A 26,280-nucleotide genomic window follows, 5' to 3' on the forward strand; every position below is an offset into this window, starting at 1 on the left:
TTGTAAAGGATGCTTTCCCCGATATGTATGATCAGGGCGGCACTTGGTATTTCAATGCCTTTATATAGCAGATTGCTACTACTTATTAATGTGCTATCACTGTTTTCTCTAGTACACATCGAAATGTTCGTTTCCTCTTGTAGGCCATGGTGACAGAGGCTTCTACTTACTTGTTCCAAGCAACGCACAGAAGAGCGTATTTCAAGACAGTAAAAATACTAATACCTTTAACATGGAAACATGCTCCGGCGTATTTGCAACCAAAGACAGAATCATTCGACAAGGTAAGATTTGTGTATTTTAATGAAGCACGCCGCTTTCCTTGTTTCATCCGTCTTCGCCTACACGCACGTCCTCTGATGCGAGTCCTTTTTCTACTGTCAGGCGGATGTCATCATTGCTGAACCGTTCCTGAAATATGGCGATGACCCCTACACGCTGCAATATGGCGGCTGCGGTGAACCAGCAAAATACATCCATTTCACTCCTAATTTTATGACAAATGACACCGTGCTGCAAGTGTACGGACCACGAGGTAAACCCGTTCTCTTGATAGAAATGTGTTTTATTGGCCGTGATACTGTTCGATGAATGTGTTTACTATTTGTTCCATAGTTAAAGGTCTATTTTTGCTATAAGTAAGAATAACTAATCCCCCACACTAACGTGAGATGGGGGTTTAGATTCTATTAAAGACAAGGAGGCGATTATTATGCATTACAATCTTTACTCTGAAACCACAGCAGCAAAGAAAATACTTTTACAAACAAAAAAGTTTCCACAACAGAACTAGATAGAGTTCAATGTCAATGTATGGGGAACTCCCCAAACCATCATGGAGGACAGGTCATGCCCTGCAGGGGACCAATGAGCAGGGACCCTCCTCTACATATGTCCATTACTCTAACCCCAACCCCTCTTTCTGCAGCTGTCTTGCACCAGAAGTCCAATGAAACGGTTGAACTGCGTAGCGCGGAGAAAGGATCCATCGAAAATGGAGATCTCCACCTTCCCGCAGCCTGAATCTATGCTGAAGTTCTTCTGGAGAGAACTTAATCACGCACTCCACAACTTGTAACTGCGAGCCACACTCCTGATCAGAACCTCAACTCGTAGCTGTAAGAACAAGCAAGAAGGGTGGGTGGTTGGGAAGAACAACAAACCAAAGAATGTTCTTACTTGAACCACCTGTGTACATGCGTATCACAATTGACATATATCATATCATATACAGGGTGGGAGGGTGGGATAATAATCGCCTCCTTGTCTTTAATAGAATCTAAACCCCCATCTCACGTTAGTGTGGGGGATTAGTTATTCTATGACAAGACAGGAGGCTCATATTATGCAAGTTCAAAGCCCTTGCATCTCATTAGTACAACATGATCCATACAATAGAGCCAATAATAAATAAAATAACTAATAGGAAAGGAAACATTTTAAAAGCCTTTATTAAATTAATCAGCTGACCGCAAGAGGATTGCCTAAGACTAGGCTGCCCGAAAAACTGTCTTATAAGGCAGTCAAATCCTGCAAGAAAACAAGAAAAGTGCCAATTCCAGCGTTCCTTACAGGGCACCAAAACCAACTGGTTAAAAGAGGGGAAAAAACATTGAACCAAGTTCTCCTATACTAATAGGTTAGGACAAAACTCATCTGAAATAAACGCCTCCTTTGTCCAGTCAAACATTTAAAACACTTAAATTCATACCATCTTTGGGAACCTGGATAGTGTACCCAAGAAAAAATAATAAGCACCTAACACTTCTAGAGATAAAGAAAAGTACCCCATAGTGGTGAAAGACTTGTAGGATCCATCCCATGCATTAAAGGAAGATATTGCATTGGAAACAGGGCATGTCACATCACTACACTGGGGAACCAAGTGGGAAAGACAAATCTTCAAAAGGTAAAATGAGAGTAAAAAGACATTTTGTTAACTTGTAATAGGTCAACCCATCCTGAGCAGAGCTGAAAAGCAATAGACTTAACCCACAATTGTCTTCAGACATATGTGTATACTAAGGAGGGATGACTCCTGGAGCAGAATGGAAGAGAGGGGCCCACCTGGGAAGCTAAAGCTGTCAAAACGCCAACACGGAGATCTACCGACCTCCCGAACTCTTGAAGGAGGACCTAGCTACCATGACAAAAGGCAGATATTTACAAACCTGATCCTTAAGAGGCCAAACTTGGCAAGGAGAAAAAATGTATCTTACATCCAATCGCCACCATTATAGTGATATCTAAACCCCCTTGTAGATATACCCGGTGCTTGAATCTTGTTCTCCCTCCCTGGGTGAAAAAATCCCCATAGGATCAAAAACTAACCGAAGGAGGACACCTAAATGCCAAAGTCTTAGCCAGACTCTAAACTGTAAAGCTGTGAGCACTAAACAGTTAAACTGAAGTTGCCCACCAGAAGAAGTCTAACCTCTATATCAGCCAATTTTGAAGATCCATGAAGCTCACAGCACCCTGAGCTGGCACCTTATTGCAAAAACAAACTCTTGTGAAAAAAGCAGGTGACTAGGAGAACCAAGTCACTAAGTAAACATACATATCCCAGCCCTTTGAGAATCGTACTGGCAGACACCTTCTGATAGTTAATGTAGAGACGCTGGAACGCATCGTGATAGAGGGTCTTAATAACTTGGATGGGAGATTAGTATCACTCCCAGACCCCTCTATCCCACCAAGGGATATTAAGCCTTCACAAATGAGGAGAACCCTCCACTCACTTATCCAAGGGAAAACCTTGCAACCTAGAAGAAGGCTATCCTGAGGACCATTAAGGCCCCACTTTACATCCTTAAGAGAAATAAATACATTCTAACCCCTCTAACCAATCCCCTGACCGTGGACAGGCTCCGCTTAACTTATTGAAATACCAGGAATTTGCGCAAAGGAAAAGAACTGGCGAGAGGGAAATGCACAGTGCGAGTTTGCACAGGTCACGAGCCAGAACTCCTGTAAAAAGGAAACAGAAACCATCGGGAGCAACAAGAGGTGTATATCATGATGCAATCTCCCCCAGGGATGGCGAGAAGGGGAATGAGGGGGAAAAAGACTCCTGTATAATTATTAATGCCCCGCAAATGTAGGGCTGTGAAGGAAAATCAGGGACACTGTCCCCACAAACCCTGAGGTCTGAGTTGCTGTATTCGTGTGAGGGTGACTGGCCACTAAGGGAATCAGGTGAAGGAAAAAATTAAACACATTGTCCATAGCAAAACAGTACATATATAGTACTACGAACCCACAGGTATATGAGTGGTGCTTATCACTACTATGAACGGTGTGGAGAGAGGTGTTCACTTATCGATCTCAGCAGGATAAAGACTTATTCAAACCTTTCCAAAATTAGGAATCTGTATCAGTAGGGTCAGCACTAATATGAAAAACAGCACTCTATTCGCTGCACTGTAGAAAATTATATATATATAAATATATATATATATACACACCGAAAGAGGTCAAGCAACGCTCTAGAGGGTACAGAAACCTGCTTAAACTCCTCGAGCAGAGGGGAAATTGCAACACACTGTTAGACCGTTAGCTGAACCATAGGCCAAGCTTTGGGAGGAAACATGGGCAGGTGCCATAAAGTTATTATTTGGCCATTCGGCTATCCAAAACCATCAAGTGTTTCCAAACACTTCCTCCAAGTAGAACATGGTTGCTCAAGTTGCCATGCAACAAACTGAACAGTTACCCTCGAGCTGACCCTGTCTCCACCAATAGTCCAATAGAATAATGAATGTCCATGGGACACATAGTAAGGGAAACAGGTCCCCACTAAAGAGAGCCTCGAGCCCTGCAGACCTCAATAGAGGCAAATCGCATCATCTTTTCATCCTTATGTTGGGAGAAAAATACTGCAGCTTAACCAGCCCCGGTATTGGGTGGAGCAATTGATATCGGGGAAAGCAAACCTAAGGAAAGGACTGAGTTGTCCTGCAACTAACTAAGGTAAAGGGCGACAGAATTTTAACTAAAAGACGAAGGATAACACCAGAGTGATGGCTAGAGAGGAAGGTAAGACCCCCCATTATGGGTCTGTGTACAACAACCTTTATACACTCTTTTCTTTAAAGTACTCAATAAATAATATAAAATATATAATATATATATATAAGATATCCAAAGAAGAGGGGTTACGCCCTCACAGGGGTCCGGACCTCCGGCCTTTATAGAAGCTGATACCTACTGAGCTATGCAGGCTACAGACCTTTCTGAAGATGCCAATGTGTTCCAGTCATCACTTAAACATATTGTTTATCAAAGTACACTGAGTTAGTGCATCTCAACTGCTCACCCTAACAGGGTGTGGCAACGAGCAGTACACGAGGGGGCACCTCGCAGTAAAACTCAGGCAAAACCTGAAACCGAGCAGGTTATGGTATGTTTACAGAAAAAACAATGACATCCGCCATATGCAGCACTTAAACAAAGTTGCCAACCTTAAGGGAGGAAAAACACTGAACAAGTGCACCTCCAACTGCTCGCCCGAGCAGGGCGTGATAACCAGCAGTACACGAGGGGTAACCTCGCATTAGAACTCAGGCAAAACCTGAACTCGAGCAGGGAATGGCACATACCAGTTACTGTAATCATCAAAGTTGCCAACTTTAAGGGAGGAAACACTGAGAAGTGTACCGCAAACTGCTCACCCTAGCAGGGTGTGGAACCAGGCGTATACGAGGGGCCACCTCGCAGCAAAAAACACAGGCAAGACCCGCCCCCGAGCAGGTGACGGTACTTAACCTGGGAGAAAAAGACATCTGCCACCAGCCGCCCTTAAACAAAACTGCCAAGTTTAAGGGAGGAATGCACTGAGCCAATGTACCTGAAACTGCTCACCCCAGCAGGGTGTGGAAATCAGCAGCAGACGAGGGGGTAACCTCGCAATAGAACTCGGGCAGAACCTGAAACCGAAACAGGGTATGGCACCGACAGTGAAGGCAAATCACCCATGCTGTGAGCCGCACTTAAATAAATAAATAAATAAAACCAGCAGAATGGCAGCGTATGAGGCTCTTCCGTCGGCGAACTGGTGTAAATATAAGCTGAAAATATCAAATTAAAACATGACATAAAATATCCACTTTTAAATATATATATATATATAGAAATATATATATAAACACATGTAACTACATATACATATAAATACACATCCATATGTGTACACTTGCAATGGCGGGCAGCGAACCCAGCTCCCTCAGTATGGTAAACCGGCAACCTTCCCCTTGAGCTATGTCGCTTGTGTGCTGAAACAGAAGCCTTCATATATATATATATATATACTAAGGAATATAATAGAAATGCTCATTAACGAGCTACACCAACGAAATGAGGGCCTAGCGAACTGCCTCCCAGCCGGGTCCCAAGAACATACCTGACCTGTGTGCATTTGGTTTCAAACGCGAGCAGCGTATAAAAGAAAACCACCCACACACACACGCGACGCGTGTGAAGAGAAATTAAACTACACAGAGCTGTATTGCCACCGTGACAAACATATGGGCAATGCGCACTGGACTTGCCATGTTATTATTACACACAAGTTAAACACTGAAGGTAGGATACGAACCTGTGTAACAGGCCATGTTATTACCCCAAGCTGGATCCTAGTGCAGTGAGCTATGCGAGAGAACCCACACTTCCCCTGAGGGGAAAGAATGTTAAAACACACGTGGGCAGGGCGCGCTGGATCCGGAGACTGGAGGCAGCTGCGCTAAAATAAACAAACCTCCCCTGAAGGGAAAGAATCCCACGTGTCGCCGCCTGAGATTTATGAGGCAGGTGACTGTGATTACACTGAACACAGCGAAAACGCCGCTGACTGCACTCAGCCAATTACTCATAGTACAAGAAAATACAACACTCTTTCACTGGTACAGTGCAATAAATAACTTTCAATATAAATAAATAACAGAAAATAACACTCTAAACTCCATAAATTCAACACAAAGTCAAGAACTAGGAGGAGTGACTTAGCTTGTGGATTTCAGCAGCAAAGAAAGAGGGGTTGGGGTTAGAGTAATGGACATATGTAGAGGAGGGTCCCTGCTCATTGGTCCCCTGCAGGGCATGACCTGTCCTCCATGATGGTTTGGGGAGTTCCCCATACATTGACATTGAACTCTATCTAGTTCTGTTGTGGAAACTTTTTTGTTTGTAAAAGTATTTTCTTTGCTGCTGTGGTTTCAGAGTAAAGATTGTAATGCATAATATGAGCCTCCTGTCTTGTCATAGAATTACGTATGGGGATTTTATTCACTGTAAAAGCAAAATGAATCTCTGTAACAAAGGGAGAGCCAATGTTTTTCAAACACATACAAACTCATCTAAAGTGCTTTAATAGCTTAATCTTTTTAAAATGAAAAGTCTTAGGGATGAAAAAACATGCAGTGTTGTATAATATATGGAATGATACACAGGAGGCTGCATAGCTGCTGATGATGTTTCTTTATTCAGTCAGGAACATCAGCTTGATAACTGCATAATAACTCTAATAACAACAGGTGGGCAACAGGCCCTTCAACCATGCTCTGGCTAGCATGAGTCTCTAGTCTTTATCCATGCTCCTTAGGCTAGTCCAATGGAGGAGCACCCGAGAGGCGATGTTGCTCCGTGCCTCCGCTCCAGGCGTCTGCCGCATACGAAGCGAGGGAGCCGCATTTCCTCTCCCAGTCCGAGATCTCGCGAGACTGGGAAGTCTCGCAATATCTCTACACACCTCCCTCTGATAATGCAAAACAGGTTATTGCAGGACATAGTCATTGTATCTCACTGGTCTTCTGTGTTCCCTTCTCGGCCGGTCACCTCTCTCGCTATGGGCGTCCTGCTTGTGGTCATCTTCTTGCTCTACTGTGGGTGCATCCGTTTCAACTTAATTTTCTTCGACTTCTCTTCTGTTTGTCTCCGGCTCTCGTTCTCTCTCTAATTGTCCATTACTTCCTCGGTTTCGGGTCTTTCATGGGTCTTTTCTCTCTCTTGCCTCTTTTCAAACATGGCTACTCTCTCCATGTTCCATGGGCGCCCGTCTTCGGTGCGGGCGTGGTTGGTTCCTCTGTGAATAACTTTTTTACGGGTCTGCTGAACCTTGAGCATGTCATTTGATCTTTGGTCGGCAAACGCATTTTGATCCAATCTCCTTTTATGTCCCACCCTTGTTTTGTCCTTCTTCTTCGGTCGCTCCACCTTTTCATGCGTGCTTTGTTCTCTATTCTCCACACCACTTCCGACATGTCTACTTCCTCATCTTATCTTACTCTGGCCAACCATGGTGGCACTAGTGTGGAGGCCGCTCTCCTCCCTCTCAACATGCGAAAAGGGGAGATTTGGGTGATCGCGTTGGGAGTTAGTCTGTGAGTTGCAATGGCCTCTTTGGTCATTTTGAGGGGATCCATAACCGAGGCGGTCGCTAACTGGATGGCTCCTTTAATAAACCTGTTGGCCCTCTCCATGAGCCCAGTGGCTTGGGGATGATACAGCGCTGCTTTCTTCTGGTGAATGTTATGCTTCTTCAGGAGTAGTTCCATGTCTCTGGATATTAGCTGTACCCCATTGTCATTCACTAACTCACTGGGGAGCCCTTCCCTCTGGAAGATGGAAGTGAGGACTTCTATTACTTGGCAGTCGTGATGTTGGGGGCAAAATTGGCTTCGATCCACTTCGATAAGTAATCCACTAGCACTATGCCATAGCGATGTTTGGGCACCATTGTTTCCAATGGTCCTATAATGTCCAGGCCTACTTTTGACCACACCGCTTCAGGGGTTTCTGTGGGAATCATGGGCGCTGTCACTGTTGAGACAATCATGACATCTCTCAATCATTGTACGGATCTTCTGATCCATGGAAGGCCACCATTAGGCTTCCCTCACTCTGCGACGTGTCATGGTGTTTCCTAAATGACCTGCATGAGCTCTGCACAGGATGGTTTTCCTCATGCCTGTGGGCGGAATCACCTGGTCTGTCTTCATAATTATGCCATCAGTCTCAGAGATGTCATCGGCCCCTTTCCAATATGGTCTCATTCCTTCTGGCACTGTCCTTTCATCTGGCCATCCATTTTTGACCCCTTCTCTGATTCTCACCATGGTGGGGTCTTTCCCATCTTCTTCCCTCCAATGTCTCTCACTTAGCTGTAGGTAGTCTGGGGCCTTGAGATCTGTAATGGATGCTATAATGCATTCTTCTTGCAAGAAGGTGGTGGCATTGTCATTTCCTTCTGGCAATCTTGACATGCAGTCTGCCTGCAAGTTCTTCCACCCCGAGATGTGTTGTACCTCGAAAGTGTATTCTTGCAGTTTGGCTGCTATGCGTGCTAACCTGGGTGTCGACACTTTGGTGCCGCCTGGGCTGAGCATATGGATGAGGGGCTTGTGGTCGGTGACTGACTTGAACTTTGTGCCCCACACACATGTCCTGAAATGTTCCACAGCCCATGCATACGCCAGCATCTCTTTCTCGATGGTGGAATAATTTTGTTCAGCTGACGATAGGGCTTTAGAGGCAAATGCTACCACATTTATTTATTTCCATTTATAAAGCACACAACGGCCCTCGGGCAACGTGGCGCTGTTACAAGAATATTTACTTAGGTTGCTGCTTACATGGAAGCAAGTCTTGGTATTAGGTTAAGCATAACGTATATCTGTTACATACATGCAATTTACGTGTTAAGTACTTGTTGGTTAGCATACATGTCATACAGTAAAGTAGTGAGGTTACAGGCATAACAGCAGAGAGAGTATGGTCTACTTGAAGAGCATGGTTTTCAAGGCCTTTCTGAAGGCCATGAGAGAGGTTTCTTTCCTAAGTCTGAGCGGAAGAGGGTTTCAAGATTTTGGTATTGGAACTTCAAAACTTGAGCCTCCTGCTTTGATTCTTTTAAAGGCAGGGTTTTTGAGTTGGTGTGAGTATAAGTCACGTTTGGGTCTGATGGTAGGTGCTTGGTGGATTCGTTTAGAGAGATATGGTGGTGCAGATTGTGATAGGCATTTGTGAGTCATTGTGAGAGCCTTGAAAAGAATTCGCTCTTTGATGGGGAGCCAATGGGCGTCTTGTCTGGCCTGAGAAATATGCTCTCTCTTAGGGATGCTGAGAGCGGCTCTGAGAGCGTTGTTTTGGGTTATTTGTAGTCTATTAATGTTTTTGGATGAGGTACCTAGAAGGAGGACATTACAGTAATCTAATTTTGCCGCTATGGTGGCTCTTGCAATATTGAGGCGGTTTTGGGATGAGAGGTGAGGTTTGATGGCATTAATGATTTTGGTTGTGAATGCTACTGAGGACGTGATATAGCTGACTTGTCTGTCCATGGAGAGGGTTGAGTCCAGGAAGACTCCTAATGTTTTCATCGCGGTTGAAGCAGAGATTATAGTACTTTCATTTGGAAGTTGCAGTATTTGGTGTCTAGTTTTTTTAATATTTCCTTGGGGCCTACAAGTAGGATTTCAGTTTTGTCCCCATTGAGACAAAGGCCGTTAGATGCCATCCAGGCCTGGTTGATAGCATAGATGTGCTGTAGGGTTTTCAGGTCTTCCTGGTAGTCACCGGACAGTGGGAGAAGAATTTGTGTGTCATCGGCATAATTGGCGAAGGTTATGCCAAATTCTTCTAAGTCCTTGAATAGAGGTAGAGTGAAGAGGTTGTAGAGGGTAGGAGAGGTGCACAAGCCTTGTGGCACTCCACAGCCAATGGGAGATGGGTTTGCTGAAGCCTGGTCGGAGAAAACACTCATGGCCCGGCCCTCCAGAAAGGATGTTATCCAGATGGTGGCTTCTTGGGAGAAGTGAGCAGAGTGTATGAGGTGTCTTGTTAGGATCTCGTGGTCGACTAGGTCAAATGCTGCAGAGAGGTCGAGGAGTAGGAGAAGCGCAGCCTTGCCTTTGTCCATGTTTTCTAGAAGCTGATTTTGTAGGTCTAGCAGAGCTGACTCTGTGCCGTGCCGGGGGCGAAAGCCAGATTGACTTTTTCCCAGGATGTTATGCATTTCCAGGTAAGACTTGATCTGTAGGTATGCAGCCTGGTCCAGGATCTTCAGCAGGAAAGGCACTGTGATGATCGGCCTATAGTTATTTGGCGAGTCTGGGTCTAGTGTAGGCTTTTTCAGAAGAGGCCGGACCCAGGCTTCCTTAAGGGAGTCGGGTACAATACCGGAAGTGACGGAAGCATTAATAAAGGCTGTTCCGTGTCGCCCTTTTTCTGGGTGAGAACAGCTCCTAATCCGTATGCGCTGGCGTCCGTGGTGATGACTGTACTCCACTATGTGTCATTTGATGCTTTCCACTGCTTTCTTCTGGGCTTCTTGCCACGTGTACTCTGATCCTTTTTTGAGAAGCTCACGGACTGGCGCTGAGGTTTCAGAGAATTTGGGAGGAATTTGGCGTAATATTCCGCCAGACCGAAGAATAACCTCACCTCGTCTTTGTTGGTGGGTTCGGGAGCTTTAATTATTGCCTGTAGTAGGTTTTGCTTGGGACTTATACCTTGCTCTGATATCTTGTACCCCAAATACTCAACTTTTTGTGCCTTGAATACAATTTTCTGTACCTTAATCTTACTCCCGCTTCTTGAAGCTTGGTGAGGACAGTTTTCAATGTGGCATCATGTGTCTGTTCGTCTGCAGCGTATACCAGGATGTCATCCTGGAAATAGGACACGTTCCTGACATTCTGTAGTAGGACGTCCATCATGCATTGAAACGGCGAGGCTGCGGATGATAGGCCAAACGGCATCTTTGTGAATTGATAGGTGCCAAATGGAGTGATGAAAGCGGTCAATGGCTTGGACTCCTTATGTAGTTGTATTTGATGGCACGCATTCCTCATGTCCAACTTCGAGAACACTCTGGCCTCCTTCATCATGAGGATTAACTCGTTGATGCTCGGTAGGGGGTAGCTGTCCGCAATTATTTCCAGGTTTAGACTGCTGAGATCAATGCACACCCTTAGCTCTTATGAATTTTGTACCACTGGGCTCAGTCACTCTGATGCTTCAATTTCCTCGATGGTGCCTTCCTTCTTCATTCTGTCCAGTTGGCTTCTGAGTGTGTCTCTTGCAGTTGCCGGTACTGGCCTTACCCTATGTTTCACCGGGACTGCGTTGGCTTTAAGTAGTATTTTGTGGATGAAGCCCTTGATGTGTCCTGGCTCTTCCGAAAATAGTTTTGGATAATCTTCTTTCACTACCAGCGCTCCTCTAGAACTGACTGACAGTACCTGGTCGTCTGTGCTGGGATCCAGCTTAATTTTCAGTTTTGCCTGGTCATCCCACCCTAGCACTGCTGGGCCTTCTTGACTAAAGTAAACCTTTGTGGTGGTCTTTCTCCCTTTGAACTCCACTTTACCTTTGATGTAGCCAAGCAGGTCTACTGACGCACCACCGAAAACTGTGGGCCTGTGCCGTGTGCTGAGCACTTAGACTGTCTCTGTGCCCATCATTTCCTTGTATGTGCGCAGCGGTATTATGGTTACGTCAGACCCCGAGTCTCCATGACTCTTGTTTCCAATCTGTTAATTTTGATGGCGCTGTGGGGCTTTTCTCTTCTAGCCTGTGGGCTGTTCACCATTATGATGGTAGGCCTCCCTTCTTCATCAGAGGACGATTCCCTCTCCGTATTGTCTTCAGCTTTGACGCTGGTGACTTTTTTGTTTCGCCATCGGCACACTATTGAAAAATGTCCAATCTTTTTGCACACTAAGCATTCTTTGTCCCTTGCCGGGCGCTCTTTATCAAACGCTAAGTGTTTTGTGCTGAAGCACCTGTGACATTTCAACGGTTCTGTCCTCACCCATTTCCCTTCTCTCGTGTAGAGGACCAGCCTCGCCTTCTTTGGGCGGAAAGCTACCGCTTGTACTTCAGCTGGACTGTGCCCGATTGCGTATTCTTTCCTTCTACCTGCTGTCTCTTCCACTGCTCTCACTATTTCAACCGCTTTCTCCAGCTGTAGTTCTTTCTCTAGAATGAACTTGTCTTGCACCTTTCTGCTGTTGGTATGAACCACCAGTATGTCACAGATCAGACCTTCCGAGTTGTTTCCGAAGTTGCATAGCACCGCCAATTCGCGCAGTTTGGTCACATAATCATCCACTGGTTCTGACGCCTCCTGTTTGCGGCTGTAAAACCTTATCCTGTGTAGGACGGTATTCTCCTTGCTAGCAAACCTTTTGACTATTCTTCTCACGGCTTCCTTAAATACATCATCGTTGTCGCCTGCTACTGGCTCCGGGGTGAGACTTTCAAACACCCTCTGTCCTTCGACGCCCAGGGCATTTAGTAGCATCGCTCTGCGTCTCGCTGCCGAGTAGCCTGCACCTCCCAAGGCCTCCACATACGTGGTGAAGAAGGGTTGCCACTGCGGCCACGGAATGGCAGGCCTACCTGGAGTTTGCAGGAAAGGCGGTGGTGGTGTTGCCCCTTGCATGGCACCGCTTGGGTTTCAGTGGTGATCCTCGTCGCCAATTATGTTGTATAATATATGGAATGATACACAGGAGGCTGCGTAGCTGCCGATGATATTTCTTTATTCAGTCAGGAACATCAGCTTGATAAATGCATAATAACAACAGGTGGCTAGCACGAGTCTCTAATCTGTATCCAGGCTCCTTGGGCCAGTACAATGGAGGAGCACAGAGGAGCCGAAGTTGCTCCGTGCCTCCGGTCCAGGCGCCTGACGCGCGCGAAGCGCGGGAGCCGCATTTCCGCTTCAAGTCTGAGATATCGCGAGACCGGGAAGTCTCGCGATATCTCTACAGGCAGTAACAGTACTACTTAATGTTTTTTCAGTCTGTTTGATAATGAGTAAGTAAACCCATAAGGGGTAAAGCGCCTGCGTACTGCGTAGTAGTCATCACCTCCACACACGGAAAAAAATAAATTGGGCAGAGCAGTAATATGTGTAGTATTTCCATATACTCCATGTTTCACACCTACAGCCAACCGTCTGAGTACCCTAGAAAGGTACTGAATTCCTTTGAACAGTAATAGTCAAGGCAATAGCGCCTGGTTGAAGATGGTAATGTTTGGACTTCACTGTGAAATGGATGCTGAATGTCAATTTCATAATTACAGCTAGTCATCTCCTGTGTGAATGCCAGGACTTAGGGCCTCATTACACGGAAGGCGGTAAGGGTTAATGGTCACCGGTAAGGGTACCGGTGACCGTTAACCCTTACCGCCTTACTACGAGGTCCCTTTGCGGGTCCCAACTTTAACGGCTGGTCCCGCAAAGGGACATTGGTGCTAATTACGGTACCGCAATTTGCGGTACCGTTCTTAGCTCCTTCCTTATTCCCATTATGCCCTATGGGCAAAAATGGGAATGGGGAAGGGCCATGGAGGAAGGGGGAATTACCGCCCCGCCAACCTTGAAATGGGGTGGTAATTCCCCTTTCCTCCATGGTGGTACCGGAATGGTACCGGCGGCAACCATGGTGCTAATAGCACCATGGTTTACCGCCTACCGTGTAATGAGGCCCTTAATGTAATATGCTCGTCTTGGCACAGTGGCTTGGTTACAGTATATATCCCTAATGGGAGAAGCGATGGCCCTCCACGCTAATATGCTAAAATGTCTTATGAGCCGAATGCTCACACTGTGATTATGACCCACAATCCTTTTGGGACTCTCCAGACATACATATCAGGCCACAAACAAGAATTTAGCTCACCTTGACAAAGACACTTCTATTGTCGAAACACGTGTAGGCTGTAGAGGAAAACTTCTGTGATACTTTTTTCCCTCTCTCCTGATGCTGGACTCTCCTGATGCTGGATGGCTCCTGCATCCTGTGGCCTGGAGGCCTGGGATCACTTCCCCTCTGCACAATGTCGAAGGTAAGCCCTCTGGGCTTTTGTGAGGACATTTCATGTTGTGCACTGAGCACCTGCACGGAATTTCGTTTTTTTTAAATAATGGATCTCCTTTATAAATGGAACTATTTTGGTCATCATCCTTGCTGAAGTGACTGCCTCATTGTGCACATGTTGTGCATTGCACCTTGCTTTGTGCACTACAGAAGGCCTCTCTCAACATGGCCGATTCATTTTTCGTTCAGCTGGGCTGGTTCTGCCTGTCGCCTGCTCGCCTGGGATTGGTCCCCTCTGGTTAAAACTGGGCCAATCAGGCGAGCCGGCAGTCGAATGCCGGCCCATGATGCAAGGCCCCTGTCTGTTCCTGTCCATCGTCTGGCCGGGTCTGGGACCCTCCACTACACACCCCCACATGCTGCATGGAGGCTAGGGGTTGTCCTTCACCTCGCACCCCCTTCTGCTGCCTCACTTGTTTTCAGCCACCTCGGCAGAGCCGCAAACATTATGAACTCTTGCCTTTGCCTGCCTGATCCGGCAGCACTGACCCGGCTGCCTCCATAATCTGCAATGCCTTTTGTAACGGAAACAGTCTATGGAGGTAACACTAATGATGGGACTTTAAATGCATTAGAGACATCTGAATCGTGGTGAGATCTACATCGCTACCATTGTTATGTTGTCTCCTGGACATTTGAATCTCATTGGCCTTTACCTCTGCTCACCATACTCATTTTGACTGTCTATCTATACCTCCTTTCTGTCCCTGGCTTTACCTTCTCTTCTTCTCCCCCCTCCCTCACTATTGTCAGTGCTCTTAACACTATCTGAAACGTCGCCAGCCCTAGTACGATAGTTATTGTTTTGTTTTTGTTGATTCATTCTGAATGTCTCATAGCCTTGTATGATTACTGTATTTTCCCTGCTCCCTCCTCCGCCTTTAAGCGCTTTGAAACACTCTGTGTATAGGCGCTATATAAATAAACTATCATATCATATCATACATATGAATTAAACCACAGTTTAACAAGCCAATCAGGATACTTGTGCTGATTTACATTGATCAAAATTGATTTATTTGAAGAAACTACCTTTCAGGCTAGCGCAATCACCTGGAGCCACCCTGTTTTTTGTTTACTTTGTATTAGAATGCAGTGAATTACAATTAACATGGGTACCTATAGGGGTCAAGGTTAAAAAGAGAAAAGTGGAAATGTTGGAAAATGAGACCTAATTAGGAGTATGGAAGAAACAGTAAAATAGGTGGTATTACCAAATACCACCAGTTGGGGAAACCCCATAGGCATGAAAACCTCCTGCATGTGTGGGGACATAATCCTGCAACAGGAAAGGCAGTATTAGTGGAGGCAGTATTACTGTTATAGTAATACCTCAATGCCCCAATTAATTCTTTGGGACTTCAGAATGTTGCGTTTCACAGCCATAGTCCAGTTTGGCGGTATAAGCACTGCTAGTGCTAGGCAGGCAGATGGAATCTTTCACATTTCTGTTTCTGATTTCTTATCTCTCCATATGACTTCCGGCACAATAAGTTGTTTTGCTCAGAAAATGACATTAAATACATCTATCGCTCTAGAAAGGTTCAATACTTTAAACATGCACACTCACTTTCCAAAATAATAGTTTACAACATTTTCCATTTCGTATGCCATCTCTATTGACTTTGCTGTCTACTATGGGTCTCCCGTTGTTTTCACGAAGCAAATTATTTTGTGGTAATTTATTTTCTGGAAATTACTTTGAATTTCTTCAAATTGATATATGTATTTGTGGGTTAAGGCATAAAGGGGTTAGAGGAGTGTGGATACATTTGCGGTTGGGGTGGTAGTGAAGGTGAATGGGGGTTGGGCGGAAACCCCCAAAAAATAACATTCAAAGTAAAAAATCAAAGTGTTTTCAACATAGTAAATTACCACTAAGAAATGTATTTCGTTGAAATGACATTGAACTATACTTTTCTTCTGGAGATGTTACTTCTGGAAATTAATTACTAGTGCACGTTACTAGTAATAGTAACGTTCACAGAAGTAACGTGTCTTCTGTTGGTTCTTGCTATGGCTAAGCATCACAAACAAGATTTTATCTGAACCTCTGGCTACAATAGCCAGTGAACAATGTGGGGTTTCACAGACTGCCTTTCATTTTTCTCCCGTCTCAAATAGTGAGGTAGTGGATTTGGTAAGAATCTTGCATCCAACTAATTGTCCGGGAAACCTTGTCCCGTCTAAATTAATCTTGGAGAATGGGGAAGTCTTCAATGCTTGCTTTGCACATATTTTTTTCCCTTTGCTCATCAAGGAAGTAGCAGTGACACCACTGTTAAAAAAAAACAGATTAAACCCTAAGGATCATGCAAATCTTAGACCAATAACTAATACTCCATTCCTCCTAAAGATTATTGATAAAATAGATATGTTCCAACTTCAGCATCACATGGAGAACATGGGTCTTCTGCATCAGAAGCATTCAGGGTTTTGTGCCGCTCATGGTACGGAGAATGCTCTTCTTGATCTACGTACTCATATGTTGAATTGTCTGGAAAAAAGTGAGTCAGGGCTGCTGATTCTCTTAGATCTTTCTGCAGCTTTCGATCATGGCAGATTGTTATACGCATTGACCCACACCAAACACTTTACAGAGAAAGCCAGGGAATGGATGGAATCTTTTCTTGGTGGTTGTTTTTCCAGAGTTTGTTGGGGCGATTGCTCCTATGACCCTGGACCCATTAGTTGTTGTGTTCCGCAGGGGGCGTGTTTGTCCCTGCTTCTTTTTAACATCTATATTAAGGCCCTATGTGTGGAGCTAGAGAATCTGGGGATTTTCTTTGTTAATTATGCAATGATTTCCAGCTTTCTGTAAGAATTAGCAGAGATCACGAATTTGACCAGAAAATTCTAAATACTATCTACCAGTTTATCAAAGACTGGATGACTACAAATTAGTTAAGCTTGAATGCATCTAAAACTGAATTAATGCTGTATGGATCAAAACAAGCAAGAGAAAGACTGGGACCTGCCTATAACAGTTTTAGTATAGACGGAGGCTCAATGCCTGTGCTCAGCAAAGTTAAAATCCTCGGGCTTTTCATGGAAGCATCACTAAATGTTGATGCCCATGTGAACTATGTAGTCAAAAACTCCAACTGCTACTTGAGGGTCTTGAGACAAATCTGTACTGTGATTACTCAGGCCAACCGGGTTGAAGTGCTGTTGTCTTGGCCAGGCTGGATTACTGTAATTTCTTGCTTGGCGGTGCCATTTGTTAACGATTTCAATCAGGCGACACACACTTTGGTCTCAGCCTAGTATGTAGCGCACAACTGAGATGCTTTTCTCCTTATTTTATGCAGATTCTATTTGAGATGGTACACAACTCGTATCACACCCCCTTTTCAAATAACCCGGGTCACTATGGACCATGAACCAGGCTGGGTGGTAAAATGTAATATTTATTTATTTATTTATGTATTTTAAAATTCAAAAGAAATCATATAATTATCAATATGGGGCAGCAATCAGCAATAGGAGCACTTTTTGATTTAGGGAAGATAGCACCCAAGGTAGGATTTCCCACTACAGTGTTCCCTCAACCCACAAATAATTGAATTCTGAATAGATGGAAAGACACAGCAGATAATCAGGAATACGAGGCAGGAGACAGAATAAAAATCCAAACTTCCCTCACAGAATAAGAGGCAAACGCAGACTTTAAAACCCTTAGCAAAGGCCTAAAATAACACTCGAAAATGGCAAATAATTATTTAATGTGTGGTTAAATTATAATATTCATATGTTTTATCACAATAGCATGTAAGTGTTGTCACTGGCAATCACAAGGCAATGTATCAGCAAAAGGCATACAATTTGAAAACAAGTGGAAAGTTTAGAGCATGCTGGAGCCAAATGACACGTTGGAAACTTTGCAATTTACCTAATTCCTGCTTTAAATTACCCAAACAGTTTTTAATAAAAACGGGTGAAATACTCTGATTTGGGTTGGGGGATAGAGGTATATCACGGGGATATTCTAGAAGTGAAAATAGGTCTCTAGCGATGAAACTGGATGGATTATGCAAGATATAAAAAGGTGCGCTTTGAGTAAAATGAAGCCGTGAAATAGGAAAGGAAATCAGTTGTGACAAGAACAGTTTTACTCTAAACTAGAGTATTCAGACTAGACCACGAAAGATGGACACAGTAAGATCCAAGGTTGATTCGCGAATACAACCCTGTCACCCCACCGTCCAAACCTGGCGGAAACCAGTTTGATAACTAGAAATAGGACTAATGGTTTAGGATTACACAAAACAAAATTGAAAAGAGATGGCGCTAGCTCTTTAGAAATTCACAGGCAGGGCGCGCAGGTAATTCTAACAGTTTTAACACATTGGGCCTCATTACGACCCTGGCGCTAATGGTTTAACGGCGCCGTAAAGAGCGTCGGCGCCGTTAAACCATTAGCGCCTGATTACAAGGTCCCTTAGCGGGTTGGAGGCTTTAACGCCTGCTTTTTGCAGGCGTTAAAATCCAACCCGCTAAGGGACCTTGGAGCTAATTACGGCAACCGTAATTTACGGTGCTGTAATTAGCGCCTTCCCCATCCCCATTATGCCCTTTGGGGCAAAATGGGAATGGGGAAGGGCAAATGGTGAATGGGGAATTACCGCCCCCGCCAGCCTTGTGATGGGGCGGTAATTCCGCCATCCACCATGCCGGAGACCGGCATGGACCATGGTGCTAATAGCACCATGGTCCAGCGCCTGGGTCGTAATGAGGCCCATTATCAGGATAAGGATAAGATGGCTTAGAGAGTGGGACGAGGACAAAGTCAAGACACGATAGGTATGGGTTTCTCTGGGGTAGGGATTATACTCACAGTCCACTTTTAGTTTGGAGATTTTTGGACCGTCAACCGGTTCCTGTCACCACACGGCTGGGCGCCTGGCAAAAGAAAACAGCTGGGCCGTTCTGGTCACCGGATGGCAAGGACAGCGGAGTTGCAATTCCTGTTACTGCATACTAATGGTCAGCTGGATGGCAGGATTGCAGCGTGCATGCAGTTAGTGGGCAGCAAGCCAGGTTGGATCAGGATGCTTCACAAAAAAAATACCACAGCTTTCCCCTTTTTAATGGGAGATTAGTGGGTTTTCATAATTGGGACCTTGCAGGGAATAGGATCAGCAATGCTTGGGTTTTGCAGTGGGCTCTGGATTAGGGTCAGCAATGCTTTGGCCTTGTGGTGGGGTCTGGAATCTGGATGGAGCAGATCAGGAACGCAGCGCAGGAACTTCAGGAAGCATGTGTCTAGAGTCTTGTCAGGGACTCTTATTTATAATGCATAGTGACATCATAGACTATATTGACTATATAGCACCTGAATAAATGCTATAATCAGGTTACATATGTTATGTAGAGCATAGCAGTCCAATCCTGCAATCTGTGAGACATTGTTTTGTCCTTTTAATCATTTTTGGTCATTTTGAGTATGAAAGATTCGGCCTAAAATTCCATAACGTTATACACATGTGTGGATTATCATAAGGGATGTAAGTAAAAAAATTAGCATTGGTAACATGGATACTTTTCTTACAGTCCGCAATACTTTGCCATTTCCATTCCCAAGGTGTCAGTGACTTCTACAATGTCTCAAATTATAAAACACAAAATCACTTTTGAACTGCGAGAATTTTACATTTTTACAAAGGCTTGCTGCAGAGATAAAAGCCTTTAAAGCTTATTTATATAATAGACTTTGGAAACAAATGGCAGTCCCTTGTTTCCCATATTTGGTCATAGTTTACAGGCTACCCCCCCTGAACGGCAGGGTCATCATGGAGATCTCCTCTGAAGCCTCCTGAAGAAATCGCAAAGACGTGTGACTTTCTTTTCACATATCCTTGTCCTGGAAATTTCATTGTCAGTTGGTTTAGCCTAGACTAGATTCTGTCCAACCTAGTAATTATCATGGAGGTGTTAGTATCTACTGAGACTTTATGGTGGTTCCCTTCCCTGGGGGAAGCTTTAGCTCTGCCAACTAGAATAACCTGTTTTTGAAAGATTGCAAATCTAGCAGTCAGTTTAAAACCTTTATTTTCTTTTATTTGGTCCTGAATCCAAACAAGCCTGTGGAATAAAATAGCCCATATGTGTTTCCCAGCAGCCAACCCCTTCTCATTGCTAGGCACAGACAAGCTTTCATTCAACATTATACTTTCCCTTTAAAACTGGCATTTATTTTTCTTTGGTTTGCAAAGCCCATTTTACACATGTGGTGCAAGCTGGCATTTCTTTTTAAATTCGGTTTTTGCATCTGCCTTCCCAATATGGTTCTGTAGCTGTAGCCAGCTTGTTTGCACAACAGTCTGTACACGGCAAAGGTCTCCTGGAATTGACATGTGCACAGAGCTATGATTTCTTTTTCGGGGTTCATTCCTTTGACACTTTGTAGCACAAAATAAAGCGTTTCCCGTGCACGGCAGAAAGTGAAGTTTCTTGGGCCTTTTTTTCAGATTATGCTTAACAGAGCCTGTCATTCAGGGGCCATGCTTGGTTTTGCTGAAGCAGAATGGGGATATGAAGCATAGCAGGGCCTTATTAATCACAGTGGTTTAAGAAAGAACAGATGCAAGTAGTGTCAGAACAGCATTTTTTTAAGGTGAAAATGTTTCGTTTTTAATTGGGACTTTATTCTGGCAGCAAAAGAATGCTGTTTTTTCACTCTGTTTCTCATGTATATGTAACAACACACTGGCACGCTCCCTCCGTGTGTCCCCTGGTTCCACCCTGCCCAATGGGTGCTTGGCAAGAAGGTGCAGCCTTATTTCTGTTGCTGCAAAACGCAGTTTTAAGGCCATGGTGCTCATAGGAGCCAGCGCAACCATTTTGCTGTTTCTGCGCGAATGCAGCTTGGTTTTGGCAAAATTCTATTCTGTGGGTCAATGTAGCCCACAGAGTAAGAAATGTCTGGGCAAGTAACAAAAGATTCAAAATGATGCTGTAAGAGTAGTTCACAACATTGGGCATAGAGAACCAGTCTCAGTGGCCTTCAGGGAACTCCACTGGCTCCCGGTAGCCGCAAGGGTCCAATTCAAGTTGCTTACTTCGTAGTGCACTATTGTATCTGCATGATAAATTAGTGATCCGCAGGCCTGTTTGCCACTATACTATATGCACACTAATGTCTTTTTGATCCCACGCTTTAAGCAAAGTGGGCGAAATGGTCGTTCTTTTCCAGTGCTGATAGCTGAAGCGTGGAATAAGCTCCCAGATTTTCTGCGAATGGAAAAGAACCATCTCATCTGTAAGAAAGGCCTGGCAACTTTGTTCTTTGCCTAAGGGAGGCCTTTGTCTTCCGCAATCATCCTTCTGTGGAGTTCTGTTTGTTTGTGATTGTTTTTTGTGGCGCCTAGTTGCTTTGGCGCAATACAAACAAATAGAAAGAGAAATAGAAAATAAATAGAAAAATCCCTTTTTGCCCTGGTGCTGAAATGTCATTTTATTTGTCTACTTTACTTTCACCTCATCTGATAAGATAATCAGAAGCTGCCTGCACAGCAAAGGCAATACCTTAGAGAGTTTGGCGGCGTGGCTAAAAACTGTGGTAATACAATGGTAACTGAGTTACCACTGCATTGTGGCTGCATTACCGCACTGCCGAGCTATGGGTTTAAAGGTAAGGTGGAGGGAAAAAATCAAGCAAAAATCCCCATGGAGTCCTATGCATTCCATAAATGGGGACTAAAACTGCCATACTGCCACTTGTAATCCAGCGGTAATTCCACAGACCAATTGGTGGCAACAGTAAATCTGTTTGGTGGTATCTCAGTGGATTTACTGCCAAGATATCACCTAACTCATAAGAAGGCCCCTAGTCTATACATCGTCCCCACTCATCACCTGCGCAGACCTTATCCGACTCAACTCGTACGATCACGCGGCCAACCCAATGTCGATCACCCACTCGACCACAGCCCACAAAGATCAGGCTAAATGCCCCCTCACTCACCACAGCACAATCAAAACCTTCCTGGTTGATGCGCTAGAAGCAAAATTTGCAGACTTCCCCACCACAGGGAATGCCTCGCTCCTAGACGTATTCAACTACTCTGCTATAAATCTGGTGGACACTCATACCCCCCTAAAAACTACCAGTGCGAAGAACATACAATCGATCCCCTGGTACATCTCAAGCTCGCCTCCAGCAAATGCTCAATTAGATCCCTAGAGAAATGGTGGTGCAAAAACAATAACACTGGAGATCTCAACAACTCAGATCTCTCTGCACCACTTGTAAGATTCTGATTTTCAAGACCACATTTGCTTACTACTCCACCACCATTGCAGCAGCCTCTAACAGGAGCAAATCCCTCTTTGAAGTAGTAAAGCATTGTACCATTTCCAAGCTGACCCTAAGGTGCCAGCAACTCAGGAAAAAATCGACAGAATCAACAACTATTTAATTGAATAAATAGACAAATCCGACTCATCATTGAATTAACCTCCCACAGCCTTAACTCCCCATGGATTCTAGCGTGCATACTGCCCCCTTCACTGAATTATCTCCTCTGTGTTCCCCAGACGCCTGTTAGGTAGAAACCTGTGCAGTTCCCTTAGGGACCACTGCAAAAGATTTAAGACTACAGGTGTTGGCAGTAAACCCACTTGGTAGCAGTCTGTACCACCCAGATTTACCTGGTAGCTGTGGCTGAGCAGTCAGACTTCTCTCAAGAAGAGTTAGGCAGTATGCAAAGTATACACAATAGGCACTCAGATACAATAATACAAGCAAACACTGACCAGAGCTTTGGTATCAAAGTATATAATTATTTATTTAAAAACACACAGTTGAAACACTCCAGCACTCATATTGTAAAATATTCTAAACACAGTTACTATTGTACTATATACACCCCTTTTTCCCTATCAGATAAATCACAGTAAAACACCACTTATTTTCATACAGAGGTGAGCGCTTAACTAGATTGCACTCTAATAAGTTTGTGAGAAAGGGAGGGAAAAAGACAGAAGATGAAGAGGTACACCACTCTATGATCCAGGAACACTGTTAGCAAGGCAGAGAGCAAAAATTCACTGGTGAGCCAAAGTCCAAAGGCTGGGCCCACTCTTAGAGGGAGCAGAGCACAAATGCGCCCAAGATCACACAGTTACACTAGGCTTAGAAAGTCTTGCAGAGGTTTCAAGAAGAGTTTAGAGAGGCTTAGAAAAGTTAGCCAATGTGTCCCAGGCTAACCCAGGTTCGAAACCCGGGGGCTAAATCTACCCCGTACAGTCGGTAGCAAGGGAAGCCAGGCTTCCTTAAGGACACGGTACCTTAAGTGGGAAGGATCCTCCAGCGGTAGCAGTTGTTCCTGGTAGTGGGTGCAAGTTGCGTCGTAGTCCAGGGGAGGAAAGATGAAGGTCGTTGCACTACCAGGGAAGAAACCAGCCGTGGAGTTTTCCGGTTAAAGGTGGTACCTTTGTTTCGCGGTCGTGGTAAAACGTGGTATCCCGGTTGCCGGGGTGCTTGGCACAGGCAAGGCGGCCACGAGGTACGTCAGGAAGGCGAAAAGACGGTGAAACTGGTTATCCCCACCAGTCAAAGGAAGAAGACTCTCCGGCGGGAGATCTCCTCTGTCGGTGGGAAAAGTGGTGAGGCAGTCCAGCAGGGCTCCACCGGTGGTGGTGTCGTGGCAGGTCGGCTCAGCTTCTCCCTCGTCGGATTCTTAGGTCCTGTGGCGACTTCTGAAGTTCCAGTCCCCAAAGCCCTGCTTTTATGCAGAAAACCCCCATTCACTCAGCCTAGCTGTCACTCAAACATGCTAAGTGGTGAGCCGGCCGGCTCACCACTTGGGCCAATCAGGACGGAGTGCGACTTGAGTTGCCTAGGCAACTCAGTCCAGGGTGCCTAAATCCCCCTCCACCCCTCCTAAGTACCCCAGACAGAGTGGCACCACTTTGGAGGGCTTCTGTGGAGAAGCCCACCAAAAAGTGGAACAAAGGGCTCGACTTGGGTTGGAGTCACAGAAGAGAACACAAATGCCATTTTAGAATCAAGTTTTGGCAAAAAATACCAACCAGAGAATTAATATTAATTAAATAAACCGGCGGTATGTTCGAGGCTACCGTAAATAATTAAATAAAGATAGTAGCCTAAAACAATGGGAAATCCCATATGAAAATATTCACGGTTGAATATAAAAAGTAGTATCCACTGCCACCAGCCAAAACTCGATCAGGGGGGACGGAGACGTGCCCCCTCGACTAACAGATCCTGGGGCAATTGAATTGCCCCAGCCAATACGTCCACAATATGATGGTTTGTACTGGTTCTGTTCAGAATTTAAGACTAGTAAAGTCAATGGTGACTTTACATGCCCTGGGAGACAGTAGTCAGTCCCAGAGTATGGAGTCTATACTGGTGGGTCACCATGACACCCCTGTGTTACTGCACTGAGGGTGCTGTGTAACACACATCACAAAAACACATGAAGCCCTATGGGGTAAAAGACCCCATAGCCCATTAAACACATCTAGATTCAAAGAAACACACTCAAGTCATGCCCAAGAGTGAGGGTAAAAGAGTCTCACTCTTGGCAGGAGAAAGAAATAAACCCCAAAAATCCAGCAAAGCTGCTGGGGGACTCACTAGGTTAGGAAATTCAGCCTAAACAGAGAATTCTCCCTAACACTCGCCCCCCCCCAGACTAAGGGACAGAAGGATTTAATACTCTCCTGGATGAACCTCATACCTCTAGTCGATGACATACATCCTAGAGAGTCCATCAGCATTTTGATGGTGACACCTTGACCTATGTTCTATGGCCCAAGCAAAGGTTTTCCTTTGTAAGCTAAATGACCTACAAACCCTTTGAGGAACATCAGTCTTTTTATAGTTATAGGGCACCTGGTTGACCAGTCCCTCAGAAGTGCTTACAACTTCTGAACCTGTGTTAGGCTTTTTCAAGGTGTCCTTATAAAGGATTCCCTTAGATCTAGAGGGGCCTCCAAGGTTCCTCACCACCTCTCTTGTGGGAGCAGGTTGGGTCTTAGGCCTCTTGGTTGGAGGGGTTGGGGTTAGGCAATTTACCTGCTTCCCCTTCCTCTTAGATCTAACCTTACCTACTTTAGGAGTTTCCCCCCTAATACTAGGATTTGAGTTGGGGTCTTCAGTAGAAGGTCCAACAGTCTGAAGGTTTTTGGCCTTGGACTTTTCTTTCCTGGTTTTCCACCAGCATTGAGAATTACCAGTTCTCTCAGGCCTAGGTAAGGGTCCAGTAGGTCTATCCTCCTCTTCCTCAGAAGCAGGGGGAGTCACGGACTCTGAGACTGGGGGAACAATGATGGAGCTTGGTGGGGGCTCCCATTCCCCTAATGTACTAGCCTAAAATGTGCCTGGGTTAGAGGTCAACTTACTAACACCAGGGCTTGTAGTGGGGGTCTCAGTAGAGGTTCCCACAGGCTTAGAGGGGTCCCTTAAGGTGTCCTCTCTAGCCAATTTGGTTAGGTTCTGGGTCTCCATACTGGGAGGCCTGGGGGTATGTGACACTACTCCTAGAGTTCTCAGTTCATTCCCCAACAGGACCTTCCCAGGCACCTCAGTCTGAACATTGACAGGGATCCTCACTGTCATGTTGTTACACTGAATGAGGGCTGGTAGAATAGGAACCATCTGGACAGGGCCTCCAGACATTTTAGTGGGACCTTTGGGTGCTTTTGCCACATCCTCAGGTTGAAAGAAGCTTTCATCCACTACTGTTCTGCTGGCCCCAGTGTCTCTTCTGGCAGGAGTATCCTGGCCATTGACAAGAACACTGTCCACATAATACACCTTAGAGTTAACAGGTAGGGAGTTATACACAACCCTATTCTGGGGACTAACCAGACCCATAGGCTCTACGTTTACAGTTGCTTGAAGACCCAAGGGTTCTTCAGCAAAGAGTTCAAAGTGGGCACTAGCCATCTGTACTTCATCCTCAGGAGTGAAGGCTAAGGAGACTGTACTGATCCCTGCACGTTTACCCTTGCATCTGGGATCCCCTTTGATATGGTCAGTAGCCTTACAGATATAGCATTGTCCAAATGCTCTCTGAAAGGGTGGCTTGTGCTGACCTCCTTCTGGTTGTTGACCAGAAGGTACATTAGCCTGATTCGGTTTACCCTGGGGCTTACCCTGGTTATTTTGTTGTTTGTGACCCTCTTTGGTATGGGAGGTATTAGAATTCTCTGGATTCACTTTAGGTGGCTGCTTTCCCTCATCCTTTTTCTGAGTGACCCCTGAATCCTTGTGAGTGGCCCTGTTGGCAACCCACAAGTCAGCAGCCTTAGCTAGTCTTTTGGAATCTAATTCCTTTGAATCAGCCAAGTGCTGTCTGAGCTCAGGAGAGCAGGCATCATAAATTGACTCCAACATAAAAAGATTCTTCATACCTTCATA

At 45.0% G+C, this 26,280-nt stretch overlaps 1 protein-coding gene across 1 annotated transcript in view; it reads left to right on the forward strand.

Annotated features, from left to right (window-relative positions):
* LOC138560069 (calcium-activated chloride channel regulator 1-like) overlaps window positions 1-26,280 on the forward strand; it is a 620,781-nt gene that overhangs the window by 122,420 nt on the left and 472,081 nt on the right. The window contains exons 2-3 of the mRNA XM_069642744.1: window positions 144-284; window positions 385-535. Of these exons, the coding sequence (XP_069498845.1) occupies window positions 144-284; window positions 385-535 (292 nt within the window). The remainder of the gene's footprint in view (window positions 1-143; window positions 285-384; window positions 536-26,280) is intronic.

This window comes from Ambystoma mexicanum, chromosome 1q (assembly GCF_040938575.1).
Source record: "Ambystoma mexicanum isolate Mex_15411 chromosome 1q, UKY_AmexF1_1, whole genome shotgun sequence".
Taxonomy (NCBI): Eukaryota; Metazoa; Chordata; class Amphibia; order Caudata; family Ambystomatidae; genus Ambystoma; species Ambystoma mexicanum.